General features: G+C 36.5%; 1 protein-coding gene across 2 annotated transcripts in view; it reads right to left on the bottom strand.

The window, feature by feature from the left end:
• Positions 1-26,325, bottom strand: part of MED13L (mediator complex subunit 13L) — a 283,206-nt gene that overhangs the window by 106,638 nt on the left and 150,243 nt on the right. For both annotated transcript variants that reach the window (XM_069557581.1, XM_069557582.1), the window contains exon 4: positions 16,720-16,803. In XM_069557581.1, the coding sequence (XP_069413682.1) occupies positions 16,720-16,803 (84 nt within the window). The remainder of the gene's footprint in view (positions 1-16,719; positions 16,804-26,325) is intronic.

Below are 26,325 nucleotides of genomic sequence, written 5' to 3'. Positions count from 1 at the left end.
CCCCAAACTTCATACTCCAATTTCCAGCCATACCCCTCCCCCCACCCCTGGTATGGGGGGGGGGGGGGACTATTGGCTCATAAAATTAGCTCATTCAAGTATACAAAACAGAGCTGTAATCTGATCTGAAATGTGTGGGAACCTGGTTCCATCTTGCAACATAAGATAATTTAAAAATTGCCCTTTAACTGGAGGAAACGGATTAATAGGAAATTTGGCACTTGAGTGGACCAAACATTGCAGGGACCGAACATCCCAAGCAGATTCCTGTCTGCTGGGAAAGGTGGTCAGGACCAACACAATAGCTTTTGAATGTGAAGAAAAACAACTTGATTCTCTGAGAGCAGAATGAAACTAAAATTAAAATCATACGCATTTACTATGGAAAAGTTCTTAAAAATAACAACCCCCTCACTTTTATAATGAACTGTAATGAAAAATTACTTTATTTAAATCCAAATATTCAAGTATCTGTTGTGTGCCGGGTAGTTGATGAATTGGATTTTTTAAAGCAACTCCTTTAGAACACATATGAAACACACCTGTTTATGATAGACAGTTCACTTTTAAGCCAATAAAATGACTTGAGAGGCAGTGGGAAGAACAGTAATCTAAAGGTTGGAACCACTTACTGGAATTAAACACTGTGGAACTCCATGCAAATCACTTAACGTCTTATTTTAAAAGCTAAGGGGACTTTCTTACCTCACAGGTCCTTCCAACTCCAGTCACATAACAAACCAGATTCTTTTATTAAAAAGTAGCATTAAGTAGTTTGAAAGTCCACACTTGAAAGCTAGGAAACTGGGTTAAAATGTAAAAGTGTTTAATTTTTCTTAATTTTATGGTAAATTAAAGAAAAATTACTAGTACAGAGAGAGATACAATATTAGAGTCCTCTGAACAAAATTCTGAAAGAATACCTAAGAGACCACTCAGGGACTACCTCTTATGAGTCTGGGAGCAAAACAGTGGAAGAGGGAGGTTTTTGTTGCCTTCTAAACTACCTAATTTTTCCTAGAGCATTTATTACTTTTATAATTTTTTTGAACCTCCAATTTTTAAAAATCTCAGGAGCACTTCAATCATTGAAGGCTAGGTAACACAGCAGAAAGTACAATGAACTACAGATGGGGAGAAAAGATTACTAGTCTGCCTCTGTCTAGCTCTGTGACCTTGGGAAATACATTTGAGTTACAACATTTTAGCTTTCTCATGAAAACAAGAATGAGACTGCTCAGTGTGTTATGATCCCACTGGACTCAATTTTATATTAACTGGTCTTAGGTTACTTTTGTCTCATTTAGCCATTAAGTGTGTCCATCAAACAGCGAAATAACAGCAGGACCTAAACAAAAGTAAGACAGAGTGCAAATTAACTTCCCTATAATAAAAATAATTAACAGCCCCCTGCCCAAATCTAACAGAGTTCTGAAAATATTTAATTTGCTGAAAAGAAAAGAAGGTATAAAAGATATACTTGGTGAAAACCCAAAATCTATTACTGACAAAGGTGAATAAATATACACTCAGACCTAGACCTGAATGTTTTATTAGAATGCTTTACAAACATATGCCAGAAAAGTAACTAAATTAAAAAATTATTATCAATCACATAAATTACAACTCTGCTGGAGTTAGGATACTGTCTTGTTTCTTAACTGACTGATGGTCATACTTTCTGTCTCTAAGTATTAACCCAATTATTGATTTCCCTAAAGATGGATCTGAATATATGAAATTATTCTTTGTAGTTTAACATTCACCCTCTTAACAGAGAAAACTAAGGTTTGTTATTTTATTGTCCTTCTCAGCTTCATGTGACCAATACAAGGATTAGGTGGTTATCAGGCAGCTTTCTCAAAACTTCCTACTAACATGCACCTCTTTATTATACTTTTTCCCCGTTTCACACTTCTTGAATAAAACATATTGTTAAATATTAAAACTTAAAGTTTTCTTAAGCATTTAACCTATGCTCAATTTTTAAGCTTTGAAAGAATGCTGCTTTTTCTCAAACTTCGTCTAATACATAAATGAATAAATGAGGGGACGGTAACAATTTTCTCCGAAATTCTAAATTTGGCTAAATGCCACAAATAAAGTGTATTCTTAAACTTATTATTAAGCACCAGTCACTGAATATTTAGGCAAAACTTCAAAAGACAGATAGAAACTCACCTCTCTGTACCCTTGATCTCTTTTCCTTTGACCCAAGGATTCAAACTGATACCTAGAAAGACTTCCAGTTTGACAGTGCTAGGGGAAGATGCAATCCAGGAGATGACCACAAGGGAGCCCTCCACTGAGCAGCTTGCTACTTAGACCCTTAGGCCAAGTGCCCAACCAATGCCCAAGGCCTGGAAACTCTTTCTTCCTTCTAAACATGCGATTAAATGTCCTACTTGGGCTTTATAGCGCAAGCAAGGTCTGTAAAGAAAAGCAAGATTAGGAATCTCCTTCAAAACCTTGAACACTGCCATCTCTGTCTTCTCTTGTGTCCCTTCTCCACAAAACAGGTTTCCACTGTCTACAGTTAGCCCAGGAGCTAAAAAGCGAAGTCATTTGTTTTTCGTTTGTTCTTTATGACGTCACACCTAACAGTAAGCCTCTACTTTTTATCTTTCTCCAACTTTTTCTGTTTTTTGGAGGAAGATAGTACTTATTCTTTGTCTGCTAAAATCATGGGCAAGAGCCCTGGGAGAACAGGAATCCCGCTGTGCCCTGGACGCAGTCTAGCCTTGCTCACGCCTCTCCTCATAGCCTGAGGAATGTTGGTGTTGTTTAGTCACTAAGTCGTCTCCCACTCTGTGTGACCCTATGGACCATAGCCCACTAGGATCCTCTGTCCATGGGATTCTCCAGGCAAGAATATGGAGGGGGTTGCCATTTCCTTCTCTAAGGGATCATCCTGACCCAGGGATCGAACCTGTGTCTCCTGCTTGGCAGGTGAGTTCTTTACCACTGAGCCACAATAACAAGACAGAAGGACCTAGCAAGCAGTATGCAGAAAGGTCCTGCCCTTCTCCTGGAAAATGTGCTCTTAGCTCTGGCACTTTTTAACTCTGTTACTAAAATTCTCTAAGTCTCCATGGTCTCATCTATAAAACCAAGGTAAATGACACAAAGCTCCAAGTACATAGTGAAGACTGGAAATAATTCATGTACAACATTTAGCACAGTATCTCAATGAATAATATTCCTAACTTAGAAACATTAGCTCCCTCTCCTTCCAACTCGAAGTTGTGCTACTGTATATCTCTATCTTGGTTGGCTTTTTATTCTACCATTTCAATTTGACTGTGAGAACACATCCAAGCCTATACTGTGGACTCTGGGAAGCATGACTGCCTTTCTGCTGATCTTTGAGTCTGAAGTAGATGCCAGTTGATTAAACCCACACAGAGAGGACAAAGTGGCACCAGGGAGCGCTATAAAGAAATCCCTGTTAATGCTATAATAAGGCTTAGATGCCTCTCAATTGCAATAATGTGAGACATTGATAGCTTCAAAAAAATTTTATCATGAGCAGTAAGAGCCTGCAGGTTGTAAATGCTAAAATCCTTGGCAAGAGAGAAAATAAGACAATACAAAAGGCACTAACTAAAAACAGTCCCAGACTACATTAATAAAATCTGCAGAAGCAAGGAGTCAAGAGCAAGAGGGAAAAGTTATAAATGAATCTCCATAACTCAGTGGCCAGTTTGGACTGAGCCATCAAAATGAAGCTTGGTATTCCTGTTTGTTTTAAGATCTTTAATTCTCAGGACAATGCTTACTGATGGCTCTTTTGCAATTCTTAAATTCTAACAAACTACTCTAATTATTTAGACATTACTAAAATAGCGATTAAGTCTCTATCTGTACTCACAAACTATTATAAGTAATCAAAGCTTCATTAACGTAGAAATCTGTCATGGTTTTAAACTTGATATTTTGATGTTATGCTCTTTCAAAGAACATATTCTTAGCCCACATTCATTCACCAAAATAAATAAAAATCCCAAATCTATCATTGTGGCTTAAGGAAAGAACAGTATCTACGGGCAAAATTCATTTGTGGCTCAGCTCTCCACCAAAAATGAACACCTAGACAGTTTCTTAGTACAAGCACATAAATTCAGTGATACACAGACCCTGCAAACAATTTATCATCTTTTCTACATCTTGGGCCCACAACAAAGAAATGTCGTAAAAGAACTTCTATGTAACTGTCGAAATCACTTGAGGTCTCCTATTAGAAATTCTCTCTTCTTATCTTCCACCGCACCTTCCTCTTGAGATGCCAAGTCTTTCCTTGAGACACCACTGGGATATGTCTCCTTGCTATTTTCCTGTCCATGACTGTACCCCAAGTCACCCAAACCTCAGATCTGACAAAATACAGTTAATTTCATGAATCTTTTCTCTCCACTAGAACCCACATCAATATCTTACAATTTTCCCCTTTAGTGCTTAATATTTCACAAACCAAGACACTGATTATATATAGTGTCTTATCTCTAATTGCTTTAAGTGTTTATATCTTACCTTCCTGACAACACTAAGATCTTTAGAAGGACTTTGTCAAGTTATTTTATTCATGTTGACCAAATACCAAAATAAAACCATTAAAACAACAACAACAATGAACTGTTAGAAAAGCTATTCACAGAACACAGACAACTAAGTAAACAAATTTTGAAACTGGTAAACTTCCTATATCCCATATGTACATACTTGGATTGGTCTTCGATACATCATTACTACAAAGTAAAATAAAGCAATGGAACAATGGGTAGGATATGTGCACCATGTGGTATACTATGTGTACAGAAAAGGGAAATAAACATACACACTGTGTATCTTCATAAACTAATCTCTGGAAAGACAGAAAGAAACTGGGGGCTTCCCTGGTAGCTCAGATGGTAAAGAATCTGCCTGCAATGCAGGAGACCAGGGTTTGATCCCTGGGTTGGGAAGCTCCTCTGGAGAAAGGAATGGCAACCCACTCCAGTATTCTTGCCTAGAGAATTCCATTGACAGAGGAGCCTGGTGGGCTACAGTCCATGGGGTCACAAAGAGTCAGACACAACTGAACAACCAACATTTTCAAGTTTTTCCAGGTTCAACATGATTTAACACTAGGAAAAAAACTGGGCAGTAAGTGGAGGAGATATTTTCACCTATGTAATTTTGTGCTGTTTAAATTTTACACTATATACATTTATTTCCCATTCATAATAATTTAAATAGGATAAAATAGCTTTTCAGTTAAAGAGAAAACACTGTCAGATATGTACATTTTAGTGAATTATCATGAGAATTAAAATGCTGTGCTGTGCATGAGATTTATTATGATAAAGACACATACAAAATCATCTCTTGGGTATCCATAGGGATTCTAAATTCTAGCCCCTACATTAACTCTGTAATTAGATAAATATTTACCTCAAAAAATTTATTTACAATCAATGATCACTCCTACATTAAAGGTGTAATCATTAACTAGTGAAGTCAGCATGAAAAACTGAGGAAAAATAATGGTTGTGAAACTAGAAATGCCTAGACCTGAATTCTCGACTTTCTAGCTATGTGGCTTCCCAGCCAACCACTTTAGCCTATCTGGATGGCAAATTTCCTTTTAAGGGCAGAGGTCTGCAAATTTAGGTACCAGGACCAACTACATCCCATTGTAACTGAGAGTGGGGGTTCAGCTGCTTGCCTCTTAAAAGTCAATAAAGAGGCCAGTTGGTGAAAAGAAGAGTTTGCTTTATTTCAGAGGGTGACAACCAGCAGGAGAGCAGACTCCTGTCCAACGGCTAACTTCCCACCACTGACAATCGTGGGCAAGAGCTTTTACAGACAGAGGGGGCAACATGTAGAAACAGCATCATCAGCTCTGACAGTCACCTTGAAACTGGTTTCCCTGAGGCCATTTCTTGGAATTAGGGTAGCTTATGTCTTGACTACAGTCTGGTCATCATGTAAACTTCCACCCAGTGGGGATTTTAATATTTATAAGACAGCTCAAAGGACATGGCTCAGAATATTATCTATAACCCCTGAGGTCCTTGACTTTGCTCATTAGGTCTCCTTTGATGATTTTTCTTTGTTTCTCCATTTTCTCATTTCTTGGATTAAACTTATTCTTTGGATAAATTTTTCCACAGACAAAAGGCAAGCTGCGGACATGAGTGGGGTGGAGGTAGGGGAGGACCATTAGGTCCTGCTCCACTTCATGGTCACCTATTTTTTGTAAATAAAGTTTTATTGGAACAGTCTATTGCCTGTTTGCTAACATATTGTCTATGGCTGCTTTTCCAGTGCAGTGTGGGATGTGACTAGTTTTGACAGAAACCATATGCCCTTCAAAGCTGAAAATATTTACTATGTGCAGGAAAAGTTTACCTGCCCCAGTCTAAGAATAAAATGCAGACAAACCACATCTTTGTTGAAACTTTTTTTAAAGTGCAGCAATGCTAAGCAGGCAGCAGGTCAAAACTACTTTCAAAATAACATGAAGACATTATCCTTTTCACTCTGATTTTCTCCAAGTGCACAATGGAGTTTTCCAGAGACTACACGGCGTTTTATGTCACAACAGACTATAAGCAGAAGCAGACACAAGAATACAGCTGTTTTCCCTTAAGCCAGCTTTAAAGAGAGTCACAAAAACAGTGCCACTCTTCTAACTAAATATTTTCATCTTTTAAAAAGTGTTATTTTAGTTTAAAAAAGAAAGAGTTATTTGTGTTAACATATGGTGGGCTTGTTACTATTATTTTTAAAATTTATAAACATTTTAACTTTTCTCAGTTTCATTTCTTTAAATACTGAAAAGTATAACCCAATAAACAAAAGCTCTATTGGGTGCTCAATAACGTTCACAGGTGTTTTGAAGCCAAAAAGTTCAAGAAACTGCTATACTATAGCTCAAATGTATCACAGCACCATGATTAACTGGCCTACTAGAACAGTCTATACACTGGGCAGGGACTGAGGATAAACACGGGGTAGTTTATTAATCATGGACAGTACCAGGAAAATCAATGGCACCACCACCATTCTGCAAGTTGTTTTTGAAAGAAAATTTGACAATTTGCATTAGAAGCTCCTTGGGGTACTTTATAAAAAAATTTATTCAAAATTCTGAAATAAGGTCAGTGGAAGACAGATTGTCCTTACAATACCATATCGGGAAAATGCTCATCTAAGGATTATCTAGTGTCTCAGTTCCTCAACTGTGTACCCAACACCTCAGAACACTGTGGCAAATTCACACGGATGTGGCGGGATATTTTAGATTGGCAGGGCCAGGGAAATAAGGTGACATCTGTTGGATTCTACACAAACCACTAGCTCAAGGCAGTCTCCAGTCTCAATATTACACTATACTGCATTCTGTGCAATAAAGTCAGATCAGTAGGGACAGGAAATAAGAGCAGTGACAGCCAACCTGATTCCAAGGTCTCGGAAGCTGCATGGTGCTCAACAGACACGTGTCCTATTTATAAGCAATTCGAGATACGAAAAAAAAAAATTACTCTCCCAATTTATGTGCATTATTTGTTCAAACAGCTACTAAGTTGTAGGTGCATATATACCAATTAATTTTCTAGAAAAAGCTAGCTACTCATGATCTCTGAATTGGTTACTGAATTGAACATGTTACTTGTTCTTTCATTCATTAATGAGTTTATTAAAACATATGGCATTTATTCATTTTATATTTGCAGTAGAGTCCAAATTTTACCTATCATTCTTCACTCCACATCAAATATTCTTATCTAAATCATTCTTCTCACTTCAAGCTACATAAGTGATAAATGTGTTTAAGAAGGAAAAAGAATAGAAAACAGCTGTCCCCTTTCTGGCACCCTTATGAGGAACAATAGGGAAAAAAGCGAAGTAAAAAGCAAGTGCAAAAATATGTTTCTAGAAGGTTTGACAGATGCCTATTCAAGCAAGAGGAAAATTAGGGAAGTATCTACTTTTAATTCATGGTTTATATAAATAATACAACTTTGATGTATATGTGCTTAGTTGCTCAGTAGTGTCCAACTCTTTGCAACCCCACGGACTGTGGCCCACCAGGCTCTTCTGTCCATGGGGATTCTCCAGGCAAGAATACTGGAGTAGGCTGCCATGCCCTTCTCCAAGGAATCTTCCCAACCCAGGGATCGAACTCAGGTCTCCCACATTGCATGTGAGAGCTACCACTGCATTACCGTCTGAGCTACCAGGGAAGCCTTCTGATGTATACAAACAATATTAAATAATTAATATTAAATGGAAAAATAAAATGATACACACTGCTATTCCTGAATTATGATCCTTTAATTTTGAAACGCTGAAAGGTTTCATTCATAATACAGTGAAGAGTATATAAAGTGTTATAAGAATCTAGGAAACTTATGAAATAAGCTTTAAGTAACTTGTCAATCCATTCATTCATATTAATTATCTCCCACTTAATCCCCCAAACAACCAATATATAGACATCAATATACCCTTATTATTATCCCTACTCAGAGTTTAGGGGGAAAAAAAATAGGAACAGAAACACAGGATATAGTAAGTGGATCATTTTGACTATGTACACTAACAGCATAACCAGGAGTCATAACACAGTCCTAAACTTCTGTCATTTATGTCCAAAGGAGCAGTCTACTGGATGGTAGATGCAGGCCCATCAGTAACACTTGTAATAATGTATATATTTGTGCATCCAATTCCTGAAAAAAAAAATCACATGTACATGAAGTTCTAATTCCTGAACTCAATACTGATGATTCTGAATCCTTACATGGTAGGTCAGGATGACTGGTTCCTACTCAGCTGCCTCATCCTGTCTGATGTCATCCTCACATCAACTCCAACCTGGCAGCTCAGGGACCTCAGCTGCTTCTGAAAATATCTGACGTGTTCAAAGGAGTTACAGGAGCACTACATGAATCCTTAAAAGAGATCAGATATACAACGTGCCAATGGCCCAACTGAAGGCTTCTTCTCTATGATATATGTACTCAGAGGAATTAAAAGAGCTCTGAAAGTTGGGAAGCTTAGTTTACAGTAAATCAAAGCACAAATACAGAATGCTTTTTTCCACAGCAGCTACAGAACATACCCTGTATTGTACTTCAAACAGAGTCAAATGTAACCGTAATATACTTTGACTGAAGCATCCTCTGGTTTGAAATGTACTTAGCAAGTATTTTATTGAGTCTTTCCTGAGTATCTGTAACTGCATATATTTCTAAGGGTTGGGGTAAAGGGAGGCCTTGTCATTATTAGGGTCCTTTATTAGTGCCATTATTAGTAATTTATCTTTTTGAACCTACAAAACATGCACAAAGTGATCAAGGTTAATGCAAGAGAGTACATGTTTAATTTAGCACTTGAACACAATCATGTGTCTCAAACCAGTAAAGTTTTTAGAGACCAGGTAAAGGAAAGGCTACAGGGATAAAGTCAAAAGGTAAAAGCATATAATCCCACTTCTTCCATTTTCACAAACTGGGTATTTAAGAGCTATCATAATGTCTTATTTCTTTCCTAAAAAACTCTAGTTGAAATCAAGGCCTAGAAATGGTCAAGGATCCAACAAATCATTAGGAGAAGAAAGCGGTCATTTTCAGGGATGTGAACCATACACTGATACAAAGCTTAACTTTTAGATCTTGAAATTAAAAGTAAGGAACAAAGGAGAGGAGCTGGCACGCTTACAGTGAAATTGATGTAATACTTTAAAGTCCATTGAGACAAAGCTCAAAATTCTCAAGCTAACAGTCCAATTTTCCCCTTTGGTGAAACGTACCTTCTTACAGTCTTTTTTTTTTTTTTTAAACAATTCACCTAACAGAGAAATACTTTAGTCAACTGTCTTCAAATATACATACTAAAGATGTTTCCTTGTTTTCTTACATTTTCAGTACCAGATAAACTCAGCAAACAACACTGGGTTAATTTCAATGGTACATAATAATGCTTCAAATGTTCCCCAACAATGTTCTTTCTAAGCTCTTCTGTGTGCAGCCAACTAGAAAAGCCTCCTTTTTTCTATGAGGTCTGTTAAGAACTCAAAACATGTTAAGTCTGTTTCCACTAGCAGAATTGCAACTCAGAGGCCAGCAACGGGTGGCAAAGTCCAACGGGTAAAGTGTGCTATCTACTTAGGGAATACTTAAACTAAAGCAACCATCATAAAGAGAGCCCAACTGCTCAAACCTGAAACATGAACAAATCATTAAATAATATTGAGAAAAGACTCATGCAAAACTGACAATTATAAGAAACAAATGTTTTAACCCATTTATAAAAGATAATAGTTTAAAATGGGAATGTAATCTTAAAAACTATTTTGTTTTACATTAAATCAATTTTAAGACATCATTTTTTAATGGGTTCTCATCTTAGTACAAATTCAAGAGAAAAATAAAAATTTTTAAATAAAACACACACACACACACACACACACACCAAGAATAGTAAAAACATACTATTGATAAATATTGAGGTAAAATGTCAGAAAAAAACCAGCTAGAAAAGTTGCCTCAGGGGAGCAGCTCAAAGAAGAGAGATCAAAGTTAACTTGAGTTGCCAGAGAAGACAGAAGGGGGGTGGCAGGGTGGGGGAAGAACAGGAACAAAAGAGAAAAGGAGTTGAAACCATACTACTGGAAACTGGGAAGGGCAACTCTGTCTGGACAAAAGGCTTCTTCTGGGGAACAAGAAAGCCAGATAAAATTCGGGTAACACCCTAAACACTGACACCACATTATGGTCTTATATGGGAGAGTGCCTCACCAAAAGCAGTCAAACAGAAGGATACACAGGGTATTTAGAAACATGAGCAGTTTGAAGTCAGAAGATTCAGACAGGCAGAAGACTGTGACAACAGACCAGACCCGAACAGTACAACAAAGAAGAAGCTTCACAGTTAACATAACTGAAGATTTCATCTTAACACTCACAGCTTCCATATTCTTTAGCCATAAATATTGAGTTATAATACCTCAAACTTACACAACTATTAATGAAACCCTACATGAGAAGTACACTGTCACATTCTGTCAGGTCCTCAGATAGACATTTAATACCTTTGAAGAACCACACTTAATAAAAGCTTTATTTTTATAATGCCCTATGTCCTGTAACAGTCCAAATACATACATCAAAGAAGTAAACCAACTACTTATAAATCCCACTGGTACCTAAAATTTCTTCTCCCCTCTTCCTAATTTCATTATGAACATTATTACTAAAACTAACACAACCCCTTTCTCTAGACACATTCTTGAAAACTTTCAGACCCTTTGGAACAGTAATCAAATCCCTTGAATTGGTAAATAAAGGAGTTACTTTCTGCTTACAGCCAAAACAGAAAAACAATGAAAACAATATGTTCCTGGTGGCAGACAAAGAAGGCAGAAAAGATATATATGCGCGTGTGTGTGTGTGTGTGTGTGTGTACACATACACTGAGGACTTGCCCAGATTCTACAATTTCCCTGGAAACATTTTACAAATAATAAATGCTAAAACTAAAGTCCACAGGATTCAGTAAGTCCCACAATGTCAGATAGTTAATGGGAGACCATCCATATTTCTGGACAAAGCAGTGATCAAGGATAGTTCTGTTGCCAGCTTAGTTTCAGTCCTCTAGCAGGAATTAAAACAATGCTATTCACAAAACCTCTTCAGTGTATATATATATATGTTCAACTATATATGTATATGCATACAGATATATAGGTACATTTTTAAGGAAAAATCCACCTGCAATGCAGGAGACAGGGGTTCAATCCCTGAGTCAGGAAGATCCCTTGGAGAAGGGCATGGCGACCCACTCCAGTATTCTTGCCTGGAGAATCCCATGGACAGAGGAGCCTGGCAGCTATGGTCCACGGGGTTGCAAAGAGCTGGACATGACTGAAGAGACTTAGCACAACACATCTCTTACTGTAGGGTGTTTAAAATCCATTTTGAAACTGGACAGTATATATTTAAACTGTGAAAATCCATTACTGATATTCAGGATGTAAGTTTTTATTGTGTACTTTTTAGACTACTAACAGGACAAAATCCAAAAACTAACATTGATGATTGCCTTTTGGTTATTAAGAAAAAGAGGAAAGCAATTTTTAAAAAGTAAACAAGCTACTTCTGGTTGAGACAGTCTTTCAATTTAACACTCTAAGCATGTCTGTGAAAGTACAAAGCAGAGTGCGTGGTATATGAAAGATACTTTTAAGAAGGATAGACAGTATCACTAAGACTCATCAGAGGCTCTTATTAAATGTCTCCTCCCTTCCTAGTAATAGATCCAACAGTTTACCACTTTGCAGATACCTGTGACAAAATATAGCAAGAAGTCTACATTCCTATCTTCATTTCAACTCCCATTCATAACTTAGGCTACCACAACCTGAAATCCACTTCAGTGAAACTGCTCGTCATGTCCATCATGACCGCCCAACTACCTTTTAGAATGCATTTCATATATCCTCACTGGTAGAGACAGCTCACTAGTCTTGACACTTTAAAAATTCATGGATTTGGTGATACCAGTCCTCCTGGGTCTGTCTCCTTTCTCACTGACCTTCCCTAGTCTCCTTTATGTATCCCTTTTCTCTACCCATCCTGTAAATGCAGATGCTCCCCAGGACTCTAACCTCATCTTCTCACTTTTCATACAATTCTCAAATTCAAGAGACATAATACACAGTACCTTCTGATATATCTTCCATCAGATAAACTAGCAGAAAATGACTACATATTTTATAGATCCACCAAAAGCAAACAAAAAATATGGTAAAATTATTATGTATGATTAATACATCCAAATTGTCTCATTACTTTTCTAAATTAATTTCCCATCATAAATTCTTAAAGGCACCACACACATGCAAAGTAAATTTATAAGGAAAATTACAAGGCTATCACTAATGATCTTATTTTTCTGGACACCAATAAAGAGATTCTCATTACTTTTCACAGTGAAGTGCCTGTTTAAATATCTGCTTACCCTTTAGTGAGATCCCTTTCCCGGAATTTTTATCTCTGTATCTCAAGAGGGAAAGACAGATGACTGGGGCCATAATACAAGGAAAGTACATGAAAGAGGAAGATGGAAAGGAAAATAAGAAGAGGTGAAGAGACAGGGGAGGGTGAAGAAAGACACGGAAGCAAAGTTTTAAAGTGCTAAAGAAGATTGGTACCTCAAAATATTCCATCCTGTTACGCAGAAACTGTTTTTTGCTACTAAAATCAAAGGACAAGTGCATCTCTTAAACATTAGGTAATATAAGAACATAAAAAGGAAGTTAAAGAAATAATCCCAGGCTCAGGGGTCAAGAAAATATCCAGATGAGATGGCACAAAAGCACTCAAAGTAATACACTTCCAATGTGTATGTGCTTGTGGATCTGTTAACAGCACACACAAAAGTAATTAAAATATTTGAAAACATGTGCGGCTACTTGGAGCATCACCCAAGAGAAGGGCAGGTTTGCCCATGAGGAAGAGATGGCAAATTAATTTAAAAATGCACTGGCAAGTATTTGTGTTAACTCAGCTACCATACATCTGATACCAGGAAAGATCAAAGAGCCAAATTGCTATTGGGGACAATCAATTATTCTGTTAAAAATGGCATTCAAAGACTAAGGAATATAAACTTCAAATTCTGTGGCAGACAAATGTGGGCTGAAACTAGACTAAAGTAGAAAATAGACATCTTTCCAAAAGAAAGAACCTCCACCACTGGAATAATTTTTACGTTATCTTAAAAGAACTTTTTTTTTTTTTACTGGTTTTTAAGAATACTCTGGAAGCTACGGCTTTTTCAAGTTCAACATGCCTTAGAAATCAGAAATTCTATTTGTTTGATGTCAGCTGTCACAACTTTTTAGGACAAAGCCAAGTTCTCTTTCCTACAGATTATATTTCCAAGAATGAGTAACAAGAGATATACTACTATAGCAAAAACAAAAAATGATATAAATTTCTTTTATCTTCCTGGACCTGCCTGGTCAAATCTGTGTGTATAAATTTATACACATATCTAATTTTTCTTTAATTATCCTGAACATCATCTCATATCAAACTTTGAGAACTCTAGTTTCAGAGTCCTTTAGCAAATGACTTATTTTTACTATCAATACAGAGAGAAATGATAGCTCAAAAAATAATATATTATTAATCTAACTGGTGAAACCTAGTCATCAATATATTCTTTTGTCGCCACTATTAGAGTTATTTTAGCTTACTTAAAATATGCAGTGTGTTAAGTGGTGCTTTTGATCTAACAATATCTATATGCTAGTATCAATTTCCTTTATATTTAAAATATTATTGTTTACAGTATGTTCTTTTTATTTGGGTTTAATGATATCAAATTAGGGAATTCCTAAAAATATTAATTTGTATATACAATGCATTTAGCATTTGCAGCAAATTTTCCTCTCCATTGGTATTAAACTGGTATGTACTAAAAAAAAGAAAAGAAAAAGAACAAGAAGCTTAAAGAAGATTAATTTGTTCTTCTTGTTTCTCAACTAAATTATAAACTAGTCATATAAATTAACTCATTTAATCTTCACAATAATCCTCTAAGATATCATTATCAATTCAATAATAGCAAAAAATAGAAGTTCAACTCAGAAAAACTAAACAACTTTTATAAAAGCAAATAACTTGTAAAAAGAGGTGTAGGATGTGATACTAACTCTTCTAATCCTAAATGACCTCCTCTACAGCACTACCCCATCCACCCAAAATGACTTAAGCACTGAGATCCTATTCAACATCCGACAAGATACTCTATTTTCCACTCAGAGAACGAGAGTGAAAAAGTCATTACCCCTAATAAAGTTTTATTATACCATATGCCAAATTTTTTAATAGAATCTTTGCTTTAAAATGTTTTCTAATCGTTAACACCTTCCAAAATAGCTTTTTAAAAGTATCAATATTTCTACAGGAAAAGCTGCACAAGATTCAACCACAACTATAAAGTCTTGAAAATAATAAAATAACTTAATTTACACTGCTCAGAAATCAATAGTCTCCCAGGTATACAAAATCAAATATCCAAACATACTACATGCATTATTTACATCTGGTTTGCTAAAATGAGTACCTGAATAAAGTGTAAAGATATACAAGCTATTTTTTATATTAAAATAGTAATTGCTACTCCTTCAACCACTCCTATTTCTACATTTAGCTACAATAGCTACTCCTATTTCTACATTTCCTCTTCATCCACAAATTCCTCACAAATCATCACACAAATATCTGTTCCTTTTGGTCAAAACTTTCAGGACTGGCTCAGTTAATTCATCAGAGACAAGTTGTGGGAATGCACACTGAGCACGGAGAGGCGTGCTAAGGATGGCAAGGGAGAGCCCTGCACTAAACCAAGACCATGCATCACCATCCAGACTCCCCACAATAAAAGCCCAAACTTTAACCAGCAGGAAAGTTAAGTCCTCTGTAACTTTAAAGAAAATGCTAAGATGAATTATGTCCATGAAGCACTCATCAGTTAGATGAAATCAATAAAAATAAAAGGAAAAAAAAGTTCCTCTCTATCATTCAAAGCATCTGTAAACAGAATCACATCCAGGCACATTAGTAACTTTTTTCTAAAAATCATCTTCCTTTTTCAGGCAAACTTTGATACCCACAATACCTACTACCAACTTAAACACAATTTTTAATAAATACTAAGTGTATTAAAAGGGGGGAAATATTTCAAGGAAGTTAATGATGATTTGGCAAAAAGAATAAGAAAAGTCAGTCCCTAATTTATCTGATTCAAAAAATCCCAATTTTCATAAATTAGGTTTAGTTAATAAGGAGATTCCACAACAATTTAAATCAAAGCTTTATGACATACAGATTGGAGAGAAGGCTGGTATTATCGGAAGATGAGGCAGAGTAACCAACTGAAATTCTGGCCAACTAACCAAACAACTGAACCTTCCACAAAAGGCTTCAAGAGCTCCTATCTACAGCCACTAGCTGGTACCCTTAGCTTAGGACAACTTCACAAATGGTAAAATAGAATCAAGACTGTGTCCTTGGTTCTACAAAAATGAAATAATCACCAACTTCCAATTAAATTCATAATGTTCAAAGGAAAGTGAGATAAATATTAGATTTTGATGGTTTTGGATTTTGATTCTGGCTTGACTGATCTAAAATTCGATGTTTGTTTAGTATCAAAGACTGCCTTTAAATTTAAAGCCTTGCATATGATAAGTGATGGTTAAAAGTTTAGGACTGTTTCCATAAGTAATACCGAGTCCTGGTCTGGCAACTATCAAGGATGTGTTGACCAACTTTTAACGGCATCAAACAATTCTATAAAAACTGTCACCATTTGAATTTGCTTGACTATTGATGTAGTTATGCCACAGAACACTTTAAGGAATAAAGATAAATTAGAATAATGAGAATAACAAAATAGAGTAATTCAATTCCAAAGAGTGTGGCTATAAGGAACTCAGACATGGGTTACCAATAATTTTTTAGCTGAATTTAATATTCCACAAAAACTTAGTAATAAGAGTATTTAATAAAATGTGATCCAGGAATCTGTTTCAAACATCTAAACTATTAACATTATTGGAAAGTAAATAAATGCTGCTTCCTCCACTCATCTCTTCTCCAAAGATAGGTGCAGTCAAGCAAAAGAAACCAAAAGACCCAAAGCAATGCACAGACTCACCTTTTGTTGACTGGCTTTTCATCTTTTTCATAGGGTCGGACAAACCATTTCCCAATCCTAACGAAGTTCTTATCCATTAGGCACCTACAATAATTATATCAAGAATACAGTTTCAATAACAAATTAGCAAGTCACTGAATCAATAATCAGATAAGATCCACCACTGAAAATAAAACCATTACCAATTAAATTGGCAAAATGTTTTCTCATCACTTAAAATTTTTACACTATACTAAACTGAAAGAACTTTCTTCTGACTTTGGGCAGACTTTCATTATATATTATTCTTACACATTAAAAAAAAAAGAATTAGTTGAAAATTCCTGAAGCACTTTACACTTCTGAATTACTTCAAATCCAATCACACCTCTGTGTGACTTTAAATCTTCTGTGATCAAGAATGTTGGGAATATATACAGCATTTCTTATGAATACCTCAGAGAAACTCTTCCAAGTATCTGATGCCGTTTTTTGCAAGTTTTAATGCTGGACTTGCTTGGTGTGTGGTAGTCAATTCTTTAGCAGGGATTTTGGTAACAAAAACATACCAGAGCCTCTTCAACTAGGTACTTTCCTTCTGTAGATATGGTAAAGCACTTCATTATGGCTTTGCCAAAAAAAAAAAAAAGCCAAACTGAGGAACTGCAGTCATTTCTTCACTAATGAATATTTGCTTTCTTCTTATCTAAATTGTGCCCTGCTTCAGTTTTCACACTACTTTATGTACATTATTTTCCAATGTTAAGTCACAGGGTACTCCTTCTGAAGACATGTTAATGGCAGCTGAACTCAACTGATATAATACCAAAAACGCATTCAATTCAACTGAAGTGACAACAATACAGATAGCTATGACCAAGTTCACTGGAATACAGGCAGATGACAACTATACCATAACTGCCACCCAGTCAATTGTGGGCTGCCATCATTTGTAAAGAATATCCCTGATTTTGAAAATATAAAAATGTGGGAGAGAATGTGCATTTTGAAATTGATGAAATACAGTAATCTCTAACACTAGTCAATGAAATGACACATATTTTGTAAGAAAACCTGTCAGAGAGGTAGATGTAATTCTTCTATACAAGGTTTTACCCACCAGCCAAAGAGCTGCACAGCAATTCTTTATTGAATATTCAGGCAATTCTGCACGTGGCTTTTGCCTCTGTAATTCCCACTCCATCAAGGAGGATGGAAACAATTCAAGCCTTCACCCAACTCACTACAAATTAGATGCCTTAGTAAATGGCAATAGTTTCTGTTGGCCACAATGTAACTCCCTGTGGGCAGAGCCAATTTAAAACAGTGTTGCATCAAAAAGCCACTGGCTTCAACTAGCTTTATTTTGAAAACTATTTCTACAACAAACTTCCTTATTTACAATGAAAAAAAAAATTCATTTCAAAGTAACCAGACTGTTCTCCTAAGATTATAAATAAACTTGCTTTAGGATTAAAGACCGAATGACTCCATTAAAGTTAGAATAGAAAATACGGAAAACCCATAAGCTGAAAAGTGCTCATGAAGCAAAACTGAAAAATAAAATTAAGTTTATTCTCTAGTTAAGAGACTTAATTGCATTTTTAAGGTAGATGACATATATGCTGTCACATTCCTACAATTCTTAACTCATTTTCACAATCCAAGTTTATCTTGTAATTGATTAATGTTTCTTTATTCCCCAAAAGCTATTACTAAATTGAAGGTATATCTTAAAATCAATAATGAATGAAAGCAATAGGACATGTACAGAATCACACCAAACATTAAACACTGTCTTCTACTGACACTCATCTTCACTTACTAAATACCACTTTTAAGTAATGTATTCATTAGCTCATAAATCTTAAAGGTCAGAATTCAAAAAACCCATTTTGTTCAATAACAGAGAAAACATGAATTTACAGGTTATGGAAAGAAGAAACTCCAAGGCTTTTGACAGTATAACATCTCTCATTAAAGAGAAGAACATGTAGTCTGTTTCAAAACCCTTGCCCTTCTATGAAGCAAAAGCAACAAATTCTATTCACAATTTTCATTCCAGCACAAATAAAGGACTGGAGTGGAGGAGCAGCAATGCACAGCCAAGGACAAAGGCAAAAGGCAAAAAGCTAATGAAAATGCTGAGGGTCTACTCTGTGCTAATACATCTCCTGGAGTTTCCACTACAGATCATATTTCTTTGTCAGGCAATGTCAACAAAAGGTTATTACCACTAATATACAAAGCAGCCATGGAAACGACTGCACCTTCAATCCAAAAACATCTGGTTCCAAAGCAGAGTCATAAATGACTTCTGTGATTTTTCAACCAATAACCAGTGTCTACGTGATCAGTGATTTCCCTCACACTGAAAGGAAAACATGAGAATGCACAATTGCACTGGATGAAGCCGTGTTTTTAATACTGTTCTGGATCTGCGACTGCCCGCCTACCCACCTGCCTGCCTGCTGCATAAGGGAGCTATCACAAGTAACCCTGTCACCAGTGATGTGACAGAAAGTTAGCAATCACCAAGTACCTCAGAGACGGCTGGGGCCAAATGAGTGAAGATGCTGAATGTGCTCCCTCTCCATCCTCTGACCCCCCAACTCAGCAGAGAAGTACATACAAGCTGTTAGATGTAGAGATGGGTAAAGATGAAGGCAAAGTTTCTTTCTAGTCAATAAATAGGTTAAAAGAACTCAGCAACTATCATTATTAATTTTTATACTCCGCAATCTCTTAAATCTCCACTATGGCTGATCCAAAAAACAAACTTTCTCTCTCTCACATACACATACACAGTGATACACATAAATTCTTCAAGACTAAGCAGTACAGAAAGTATTTCCACCTTGTGCTTTAAGCTATGGGAAGAACTGTGAGAAGACATGTGGCTCTGCTAAGAAAGACAGTTCTGCCACCTGATTGATAGGAACTATGCTGGCTCAGTAGCAGATAATATATTGAGATACTAATAAGTCCTTGCTTCGCCATCATTTTTGGGTCATGATTCATGTAATATGCTTTGTATATTTGGGGTCATGATATGAATATGCTTTATGTTCTGCTTGAAAGTAATAGGTGCTCAATAAGTATCTCAGAAATGAATGCTATATGCCAAGTATTTTCCTATTCACAGTGTAATATCGGGTCATGATTCATGTAATATGCTTTGTATATTTGGGGTCATGATATGAATATGCTTTATGTTCTGCTTGAAAGTAATAGGTGCTCAATAAGTATCTCAGAAATGAATGCTATATGCCAAGTATTTTCCTATTCACAGTGTAATATTGAAACTCCTCTTGTTTGTAACTACTAATCAGGGGCAACCTCACATTGTTATTTGAATTTTCTTATGTGTATATATTTGGGGCAAATATATATACACACAAGAAAATTCAAATAACACATCACAACTCTCTCCAGACTAAAATCAATAGTGGATACTCAATATGTGGAAAATTAGACAGGTGTTAAGAAATGTTTAGGAATACTGGTACTACTACTCATATGCTTTAATTATACCTGAAGAACAAAATTAAGCAAATCTTTTTTGTTTTTAAGAGAGATAATGTTGTGCTATGCTCAGCTGTGTTTGACTCTTTACAACCCCATGGACTGTAGCCCACCAGGCTTCTCTGTCCAAGGGATTTCCCAGGCAAGAATACTGGACAGGGTTGCCATTTCCTTCTCCAGGGGATCTTTCCAACCCAGGGATCAAACCCTTGTCTACTGCGTCTCCTGCATTGGTAGGCAGATTCTTTACCACTGCACCATCTGGGATACCCCAAAGAGATAACGCTAAGATATAAAAACTAAAGTATATCAGAAATACAATTCTCTTTTTGAGAGACAAAGTTTTTATTTAAGTTGACAAATACATAAGCCTAGAGATATACCTCATCTGCCAAAAATTGCTTTAAATCAACGTTACAAACAGTGCTAAGAATTTCTATCAGTTAACCCTGGCTATCCACTCAGTAATCCCACTCATTATTATTGAGATTTTAAAAATTACCTTACTACTAAAATACAACAAAATTCTTTAAAGTAGTACAACAGTATCTTAAAAGATCACAATGTGATTTCAGATTTATAAAATGTTCTGTAAGTAATATTCTAGGTAAGTATTTCTTTTTGGAAATAATTCCAAGTCCCCTATTACCTCCCTTTAATCACTATTTCAAGAAGGAAAGAAACAGGAGCCAAAAAATAAAAAAGAAATCCAGTTGTGTGTTTGTGTACACATGATTCTGCATCATGCCAAATGGTTCTAAATAATTAACTTAATTGACTATAAGCACAACCTGACTCTGAAGTTGGAAAGCCCCAATCTCGAATCCCAAAACCACGGGCAGACAGATCGCAAGAGCCACAGCAGTAACCACAGCATAAATCAGCAACCCATTTCCCAGGCAGGATAGTTAGGAGGTTTAGAAGGGAGCCAACACTGGCTGCGGCTCCTTCTGAGCCCTCATATTCCACAGGTACTATAGCTTTCCTAGATATAAAAGTCCAAGGATAGCGTTCCTCCACCACACCCTCAACTGAACTGCCCCTTTGTGCAATCATCTACTTACGGGGCTGTTCAGACAGACTAAATTTTATGTAACTTCATATCTCACCAGCATCAGTCTTCACCTCAGCAGCCCAATCTATATCAAACATGTATGCAAAGAAGTGTTTTCCCAAGAAACTGCAGTGCTCCTAATTTCCAACTAAATAAAATAAACCCCATTTTTGTGACTCCATAGACTGTAACCTGCCAGGTTCCTCCGTCCATGAGATTTCCCAGGCAAGAATACTGGATGGGCACCTATTCCCTTCTCCAGGGGAGTTTCCCTACCCAGGGATCGAACCCAGATCTCCTGCACTGCAGGTGGATTCTTAACCATCCGAGCCACCAGGGAAGCCCAATTTAAGGTTAAAGAAACCTTTTTCAACGGATCCCTACTATCTTCAGTACTTCGGGTTCCTACTGTGCCCGAGTGGATGCTGTCTCCTCCAACCAAGTAATCCCTATTATTTCCATCCTCTCCAAAATCTCTGTAAGGCTAAGGCCTTTTGTAGGACTGGCCAAACCTGAAACGCCCATTCTACAATAGTTTCGAACATTTAGTGTCTGATTCCACTCTCTAAGCACACAAATAATAGTAATACATTTAAATTTAAAATTTAAAGTCTCAATCCTTTCCCAGCCCTAAAAATAGTAATAACTGCCCCTTAGGTCTAAAGCCTCATCTTTCTACTTCTTTTAAAGAACTGTATACTGTAGCAATTCAATAAAATGAGAATTTATTAATTAGTCATTTCCTGCTCTTATTACATTACCCCAGAACCCTCAAGGCTGCAGTGTTACATCACCATTTCTTCAACTAAGGCTGTACCACTCACTATCCTCTACTGAATATATTTATCATTTTGAAATATATTTATCATTTTGAACTACCACATCCAAGGGCCTTGCTCATCTGCCCTCTGATAATCACCTCTACTGGATCACAATACCATAGGGTATTGAAAGCTACTAATTTACAAATGCAATGTTATTGTTATCATATAATTTCAATCCTCTCCATGTTATTTTTAATGTACTTTTCCAAATTGAGTATCTTCGCTTAAAATACCAACTCCTGGCAAACTTAGAATCTCCAGACCAAAGGCAATTTTACAGCTGTGTTATAAACTTCCATGGGGGAGAACATGCCAACAATCCATTAAAAAAGCAGCATGAATGGATGACTCGGAAGAGCCATTGTGTTTTACAAAAATCAAATACCCACAGATTAAAGTCTCTCTAAGCAAGCAGGGGGCTTCCCAGGTGGCTCAGTGGCAAAGAATCCTCCTACCAATGCAGGAGACTCAGCTTTGATCCCTTAGTCGGGAAGATCCCCTGGAGAAGGAAATGGCAACCCACTCCAGTATTCTTGCCTGGACAGTTCCATAGACAGAGAAGCATGGTGGGCTGCAGTCCATGGGATCGAAAAAGAGTCGGACATGGCTTAGTGACTAAACACCACCAAGAAGTAAGCGTGGACTGGACAGAGCACAACAGCATCAAAAAACCCATGTAATCTTCCATTGTGTGCAAACCAATGATCTGCATTTTAGAGGGGGGAGGACGAGGGGAGTTGGGGGGAAAGAGGGGAGAAAAACAAAAAAAAAAAACCCTTTCCATCAAAATCAGCTGTTTAATTCTAAAAGCTTAAGAAAATTAAAATTGAAGTATACTACCACATATACCCACACATAATTGCAATTTGACAGCATTATGGCAGGCATTTTAAGCATTTCTTCAAGGCTACAAAAGCAAGATTTTCCTAAGTCCCATATATGGTGCAAATCACTGAGGCAATAATAAAAACTCTGGGTGATATGAACTACACACATTTCCTGAATTTGTTTTAAAAGCTTTTCAATCAAATGTTTCACTTCATTTAAACAGTTACATGGAAAGGTATGGTACACTATGGAAACTATACAAATTATAAGAGCAACAGCCATTATATCTGTAATATTAAAAGTGCCAAATGAAGAAATTTCTGAAAAAAGACTACAAGTTTTTGTTTTCCAAAATTTATTCACAGCTAAAGTACTGCAGTAGTACTTTTCTATTAATGAGGAGTGTGAGACAACCTAAATCTAAAATACAAAGTGTAACCTTTGACAAGTTCATTAGAAATACATACAGAAACCCATACAAAACTGCAAAGACTGATTAAGAAGTTTGAAATACAGCATTACTAAAAGAGAGCGAGCAGGCACAAAAAAGGTGACGTACAGTGGAGTCAAGTCAAAATGGCAGAGATTTTATAGGAATAAAAGAAATTAACGGTATTTTATTATTCTAGTCATTTTGCCAAAAGGGATAACTGAACATTAAAGAAAACAAAAGCACACTTTCTCAGAAAGGAGGAGAAATAACAATGATTGTACGATATAAAACTTAGAAGGCCTACATACTTTCAGATACTGAAATTGACTCAGAAATCACAGGTGAAGAAAATACCAAAAGAAGCCAACATGGTCAAAGGTTTTAAAAACAGGTACACATACACCAATAGTTGTGTTTCAGAAATGTATCTGGTTTTAGTAATATAACTAGCCTCTGTTTGGAGGATAATTCTTAGAGAAGAGCTTAATTAAGAGACATGGTAGACTGTATCCTTTTCCCAGTATGTGCTACCCCTTTCTTTCCACTGACATCAAGCTTGGCCATGGGACTTTGGCACCTCTCAGTGATGGATAATACTTTCTCACTCACTGACTTTAAGCTTGGTGGTAAATGTCCTAGTCAGTGAAATATAAGCAGAAATGCCATATACCACTTCTAAACAGATGCTTCAATGGGCTATTACGTATTTTGCCACTGCTCTTTGCTCTTTACCAGGAGTCTTTGACAAGGAGTGCCCCAACCGTAAAATTCCTGCCTGGAGGGAAGAGGATACAGAGAAGTGCTGCAGTAAACGATACAATGGACAAGAGCGTGAGGGAAAAATGAGCTGCCACTGTCAGAAGTCAGTAAGGGCTTTCAGATGTTTTGCTACTGCAGTATAACTGAGTCTAACCTGATTGACTGAAGCTGTTGTTGCTGTTCGGTTACTGAGCTGTGTCTGACTCCTTGCAAACCCATGGACTGCAGCACACCAGGCTTCCCTGTCTTTCACCATCTCCTAGAGTTTTGCTCAGATTGACTAGAGAGAATCTGGTCAATTTCTAATCTTCATGAAACACCCATGAAGTCTTAAATTAGGCCAGTAGCAATAAAAAATGAAGAGAATTAGACTGACTAGAGGAAAACCTAAAAGGCTGAAGGAAAGGGGTGAGGATATATATAGTAAAAATATATAAGGATATAGAGTAAAGAACCACAAACAAGGAAAAATAAATAACTCAGTGTGTACACGTTAATTGCTTCAGTCATGTCTGACTCTTTGCAACCCTGTGGAATGTAGCCTGCCAAGCTTCTCTGCCCATGGAATTCTCCAGGCAAGAATACTAGAGTGGGTTGCCATGCCCTCCTCCACGGGATCTTCCCAACTCGGGGGTCGAACCTGTGTCTCCTGTGATTCCTGCATCACAGGCAGATTCTTTACTGAGCCACCAGGGAAGCTCCAAATTAACTCAGGACACCAAGCTAGTGAACAGGCCACTACACAGAAGTTGGACTGATGAATTATATACAACCCCCAATGAACAGAATCAAGATAAAGAAAAGAAAATTACAGGGATACAGATTTCTACTCAGCCTAAGAAACTTTGTAACAGTGAGTACTCAGAAGATAAAAAGAACTCCCTTAGGAAGCGAGGCTCACATAATCAGAAGTACTCAAGGAAAGGACAGATGACCACATTAACAAGGATATTATAGGTTGGAATTCCAGAACTCGCTGGGTAAACAGACTATTAATGTCGTGTCCAACTGTAGCAACAGTAACATCAATACTTTTGTTAACTAATATTAATAGCTGTTAACCATTTATTGAGCTCTTTTAACAAGAAAGTTACTGTGCTGAGGAAATCAGCCCTTCACCCTTTTATAGGTAAGGAATAGGAATTCAGGTGACTTAAATCGTCTGCCCATGTCATATATAATTGGCAAAGCCAAGACCCAAAATATCTCTTGCCTCTGAAGACAGGCAAGAGATGGACTTTGAGAAATGGGTGCCACTGGAAAGACATATAAAATTTCAGATATGTTAGCTCCTGTCTGACACCTTGATGGAAAATGCTCTACAGTAAGCAATAGTGAGGTGGGTTTTTTTTTTCTGTTTCTGTCTTTTTTAATACAGATGACACAGGCCAGACATATATAACATACTATATGCAAATAGTGAAAAGTTATGGGAGAAATGAGTAAATGAACGATTTACTCAAGAGTAAATGAAAAATATTTGAAGTCAAATTACCTTAGAATTTAAAATCTAAGGAGTTCCCTGGTGGTCTAGTGCTTAGGATTTAGCACTTTCACTCTTGTGGCCTGGATTCAATCCCTGGTAGGGTAAATGAGATCTCATAGACTGTGCAGCACAGCCCAACAAATCAAAGAAAAAATTAAGAAAATCTCTACACAGTATTAAAATTAAATGTTTTAAGTATTTTAAAATTTAATTTTAAGTATTAAAATTAAGAAAATCTCTACACAGTATCACTATAGTATTATCTAAGCATAGGAACAAGGAATGAACTGATCTTGCTCTATGTGAAGTTTACAATGGGACCTTAATTTCTGTAATGAAATTATGTTTTATGCATTAATGCAGTGACCCTTCATTCTGTACACACTAGCAACCATAAAGAAAATCAATTTATATGACTACTGCTAAGCTGTGAGAGCTTCTCAAAATAGTTAATGGAATTACTTTTTAATTAAATAGTTTTGTATGCTAAAAAAAATTAAGAGAAGAAATAAATTGTAGGAGTTTTGTTAAAATTCAAACTGGGAAGGGAAAAAATGCTTCAGGAAGCACGAGTACCCTTCAAGGATACATTCTTTGATGATGCATTTCAATAATCTCAGTTTTGGCTTTCATGCTAGAAACTCTAAATATACTCAACCTGGGAAACAAGTCAATCTTATCTCAATAGAAATGGACAGACAATCTCATCAAACCAGAA

Source organism: Ovis canadensis, chromosome 17, assembly GCF_042477335.2.
Source record: "Ovis canadensis isolate MfBH-ARS-UI-01 breed Bighorn chromosome 17, ARS-UI_OviCan_v2, whole genome shotgun sequence".
Taxonomy (NCBI): domain Eukaryota; kingdom Metazoa; phylum Chordata; class Mammalia; order Artiodactyla; family Bovidae; genus Ovis; species Ovis canadensis.
Note: the sequence above shows the minus strand (reverse complement) of the source record. Positions and strands in the feature narration are given on the sequence as shown.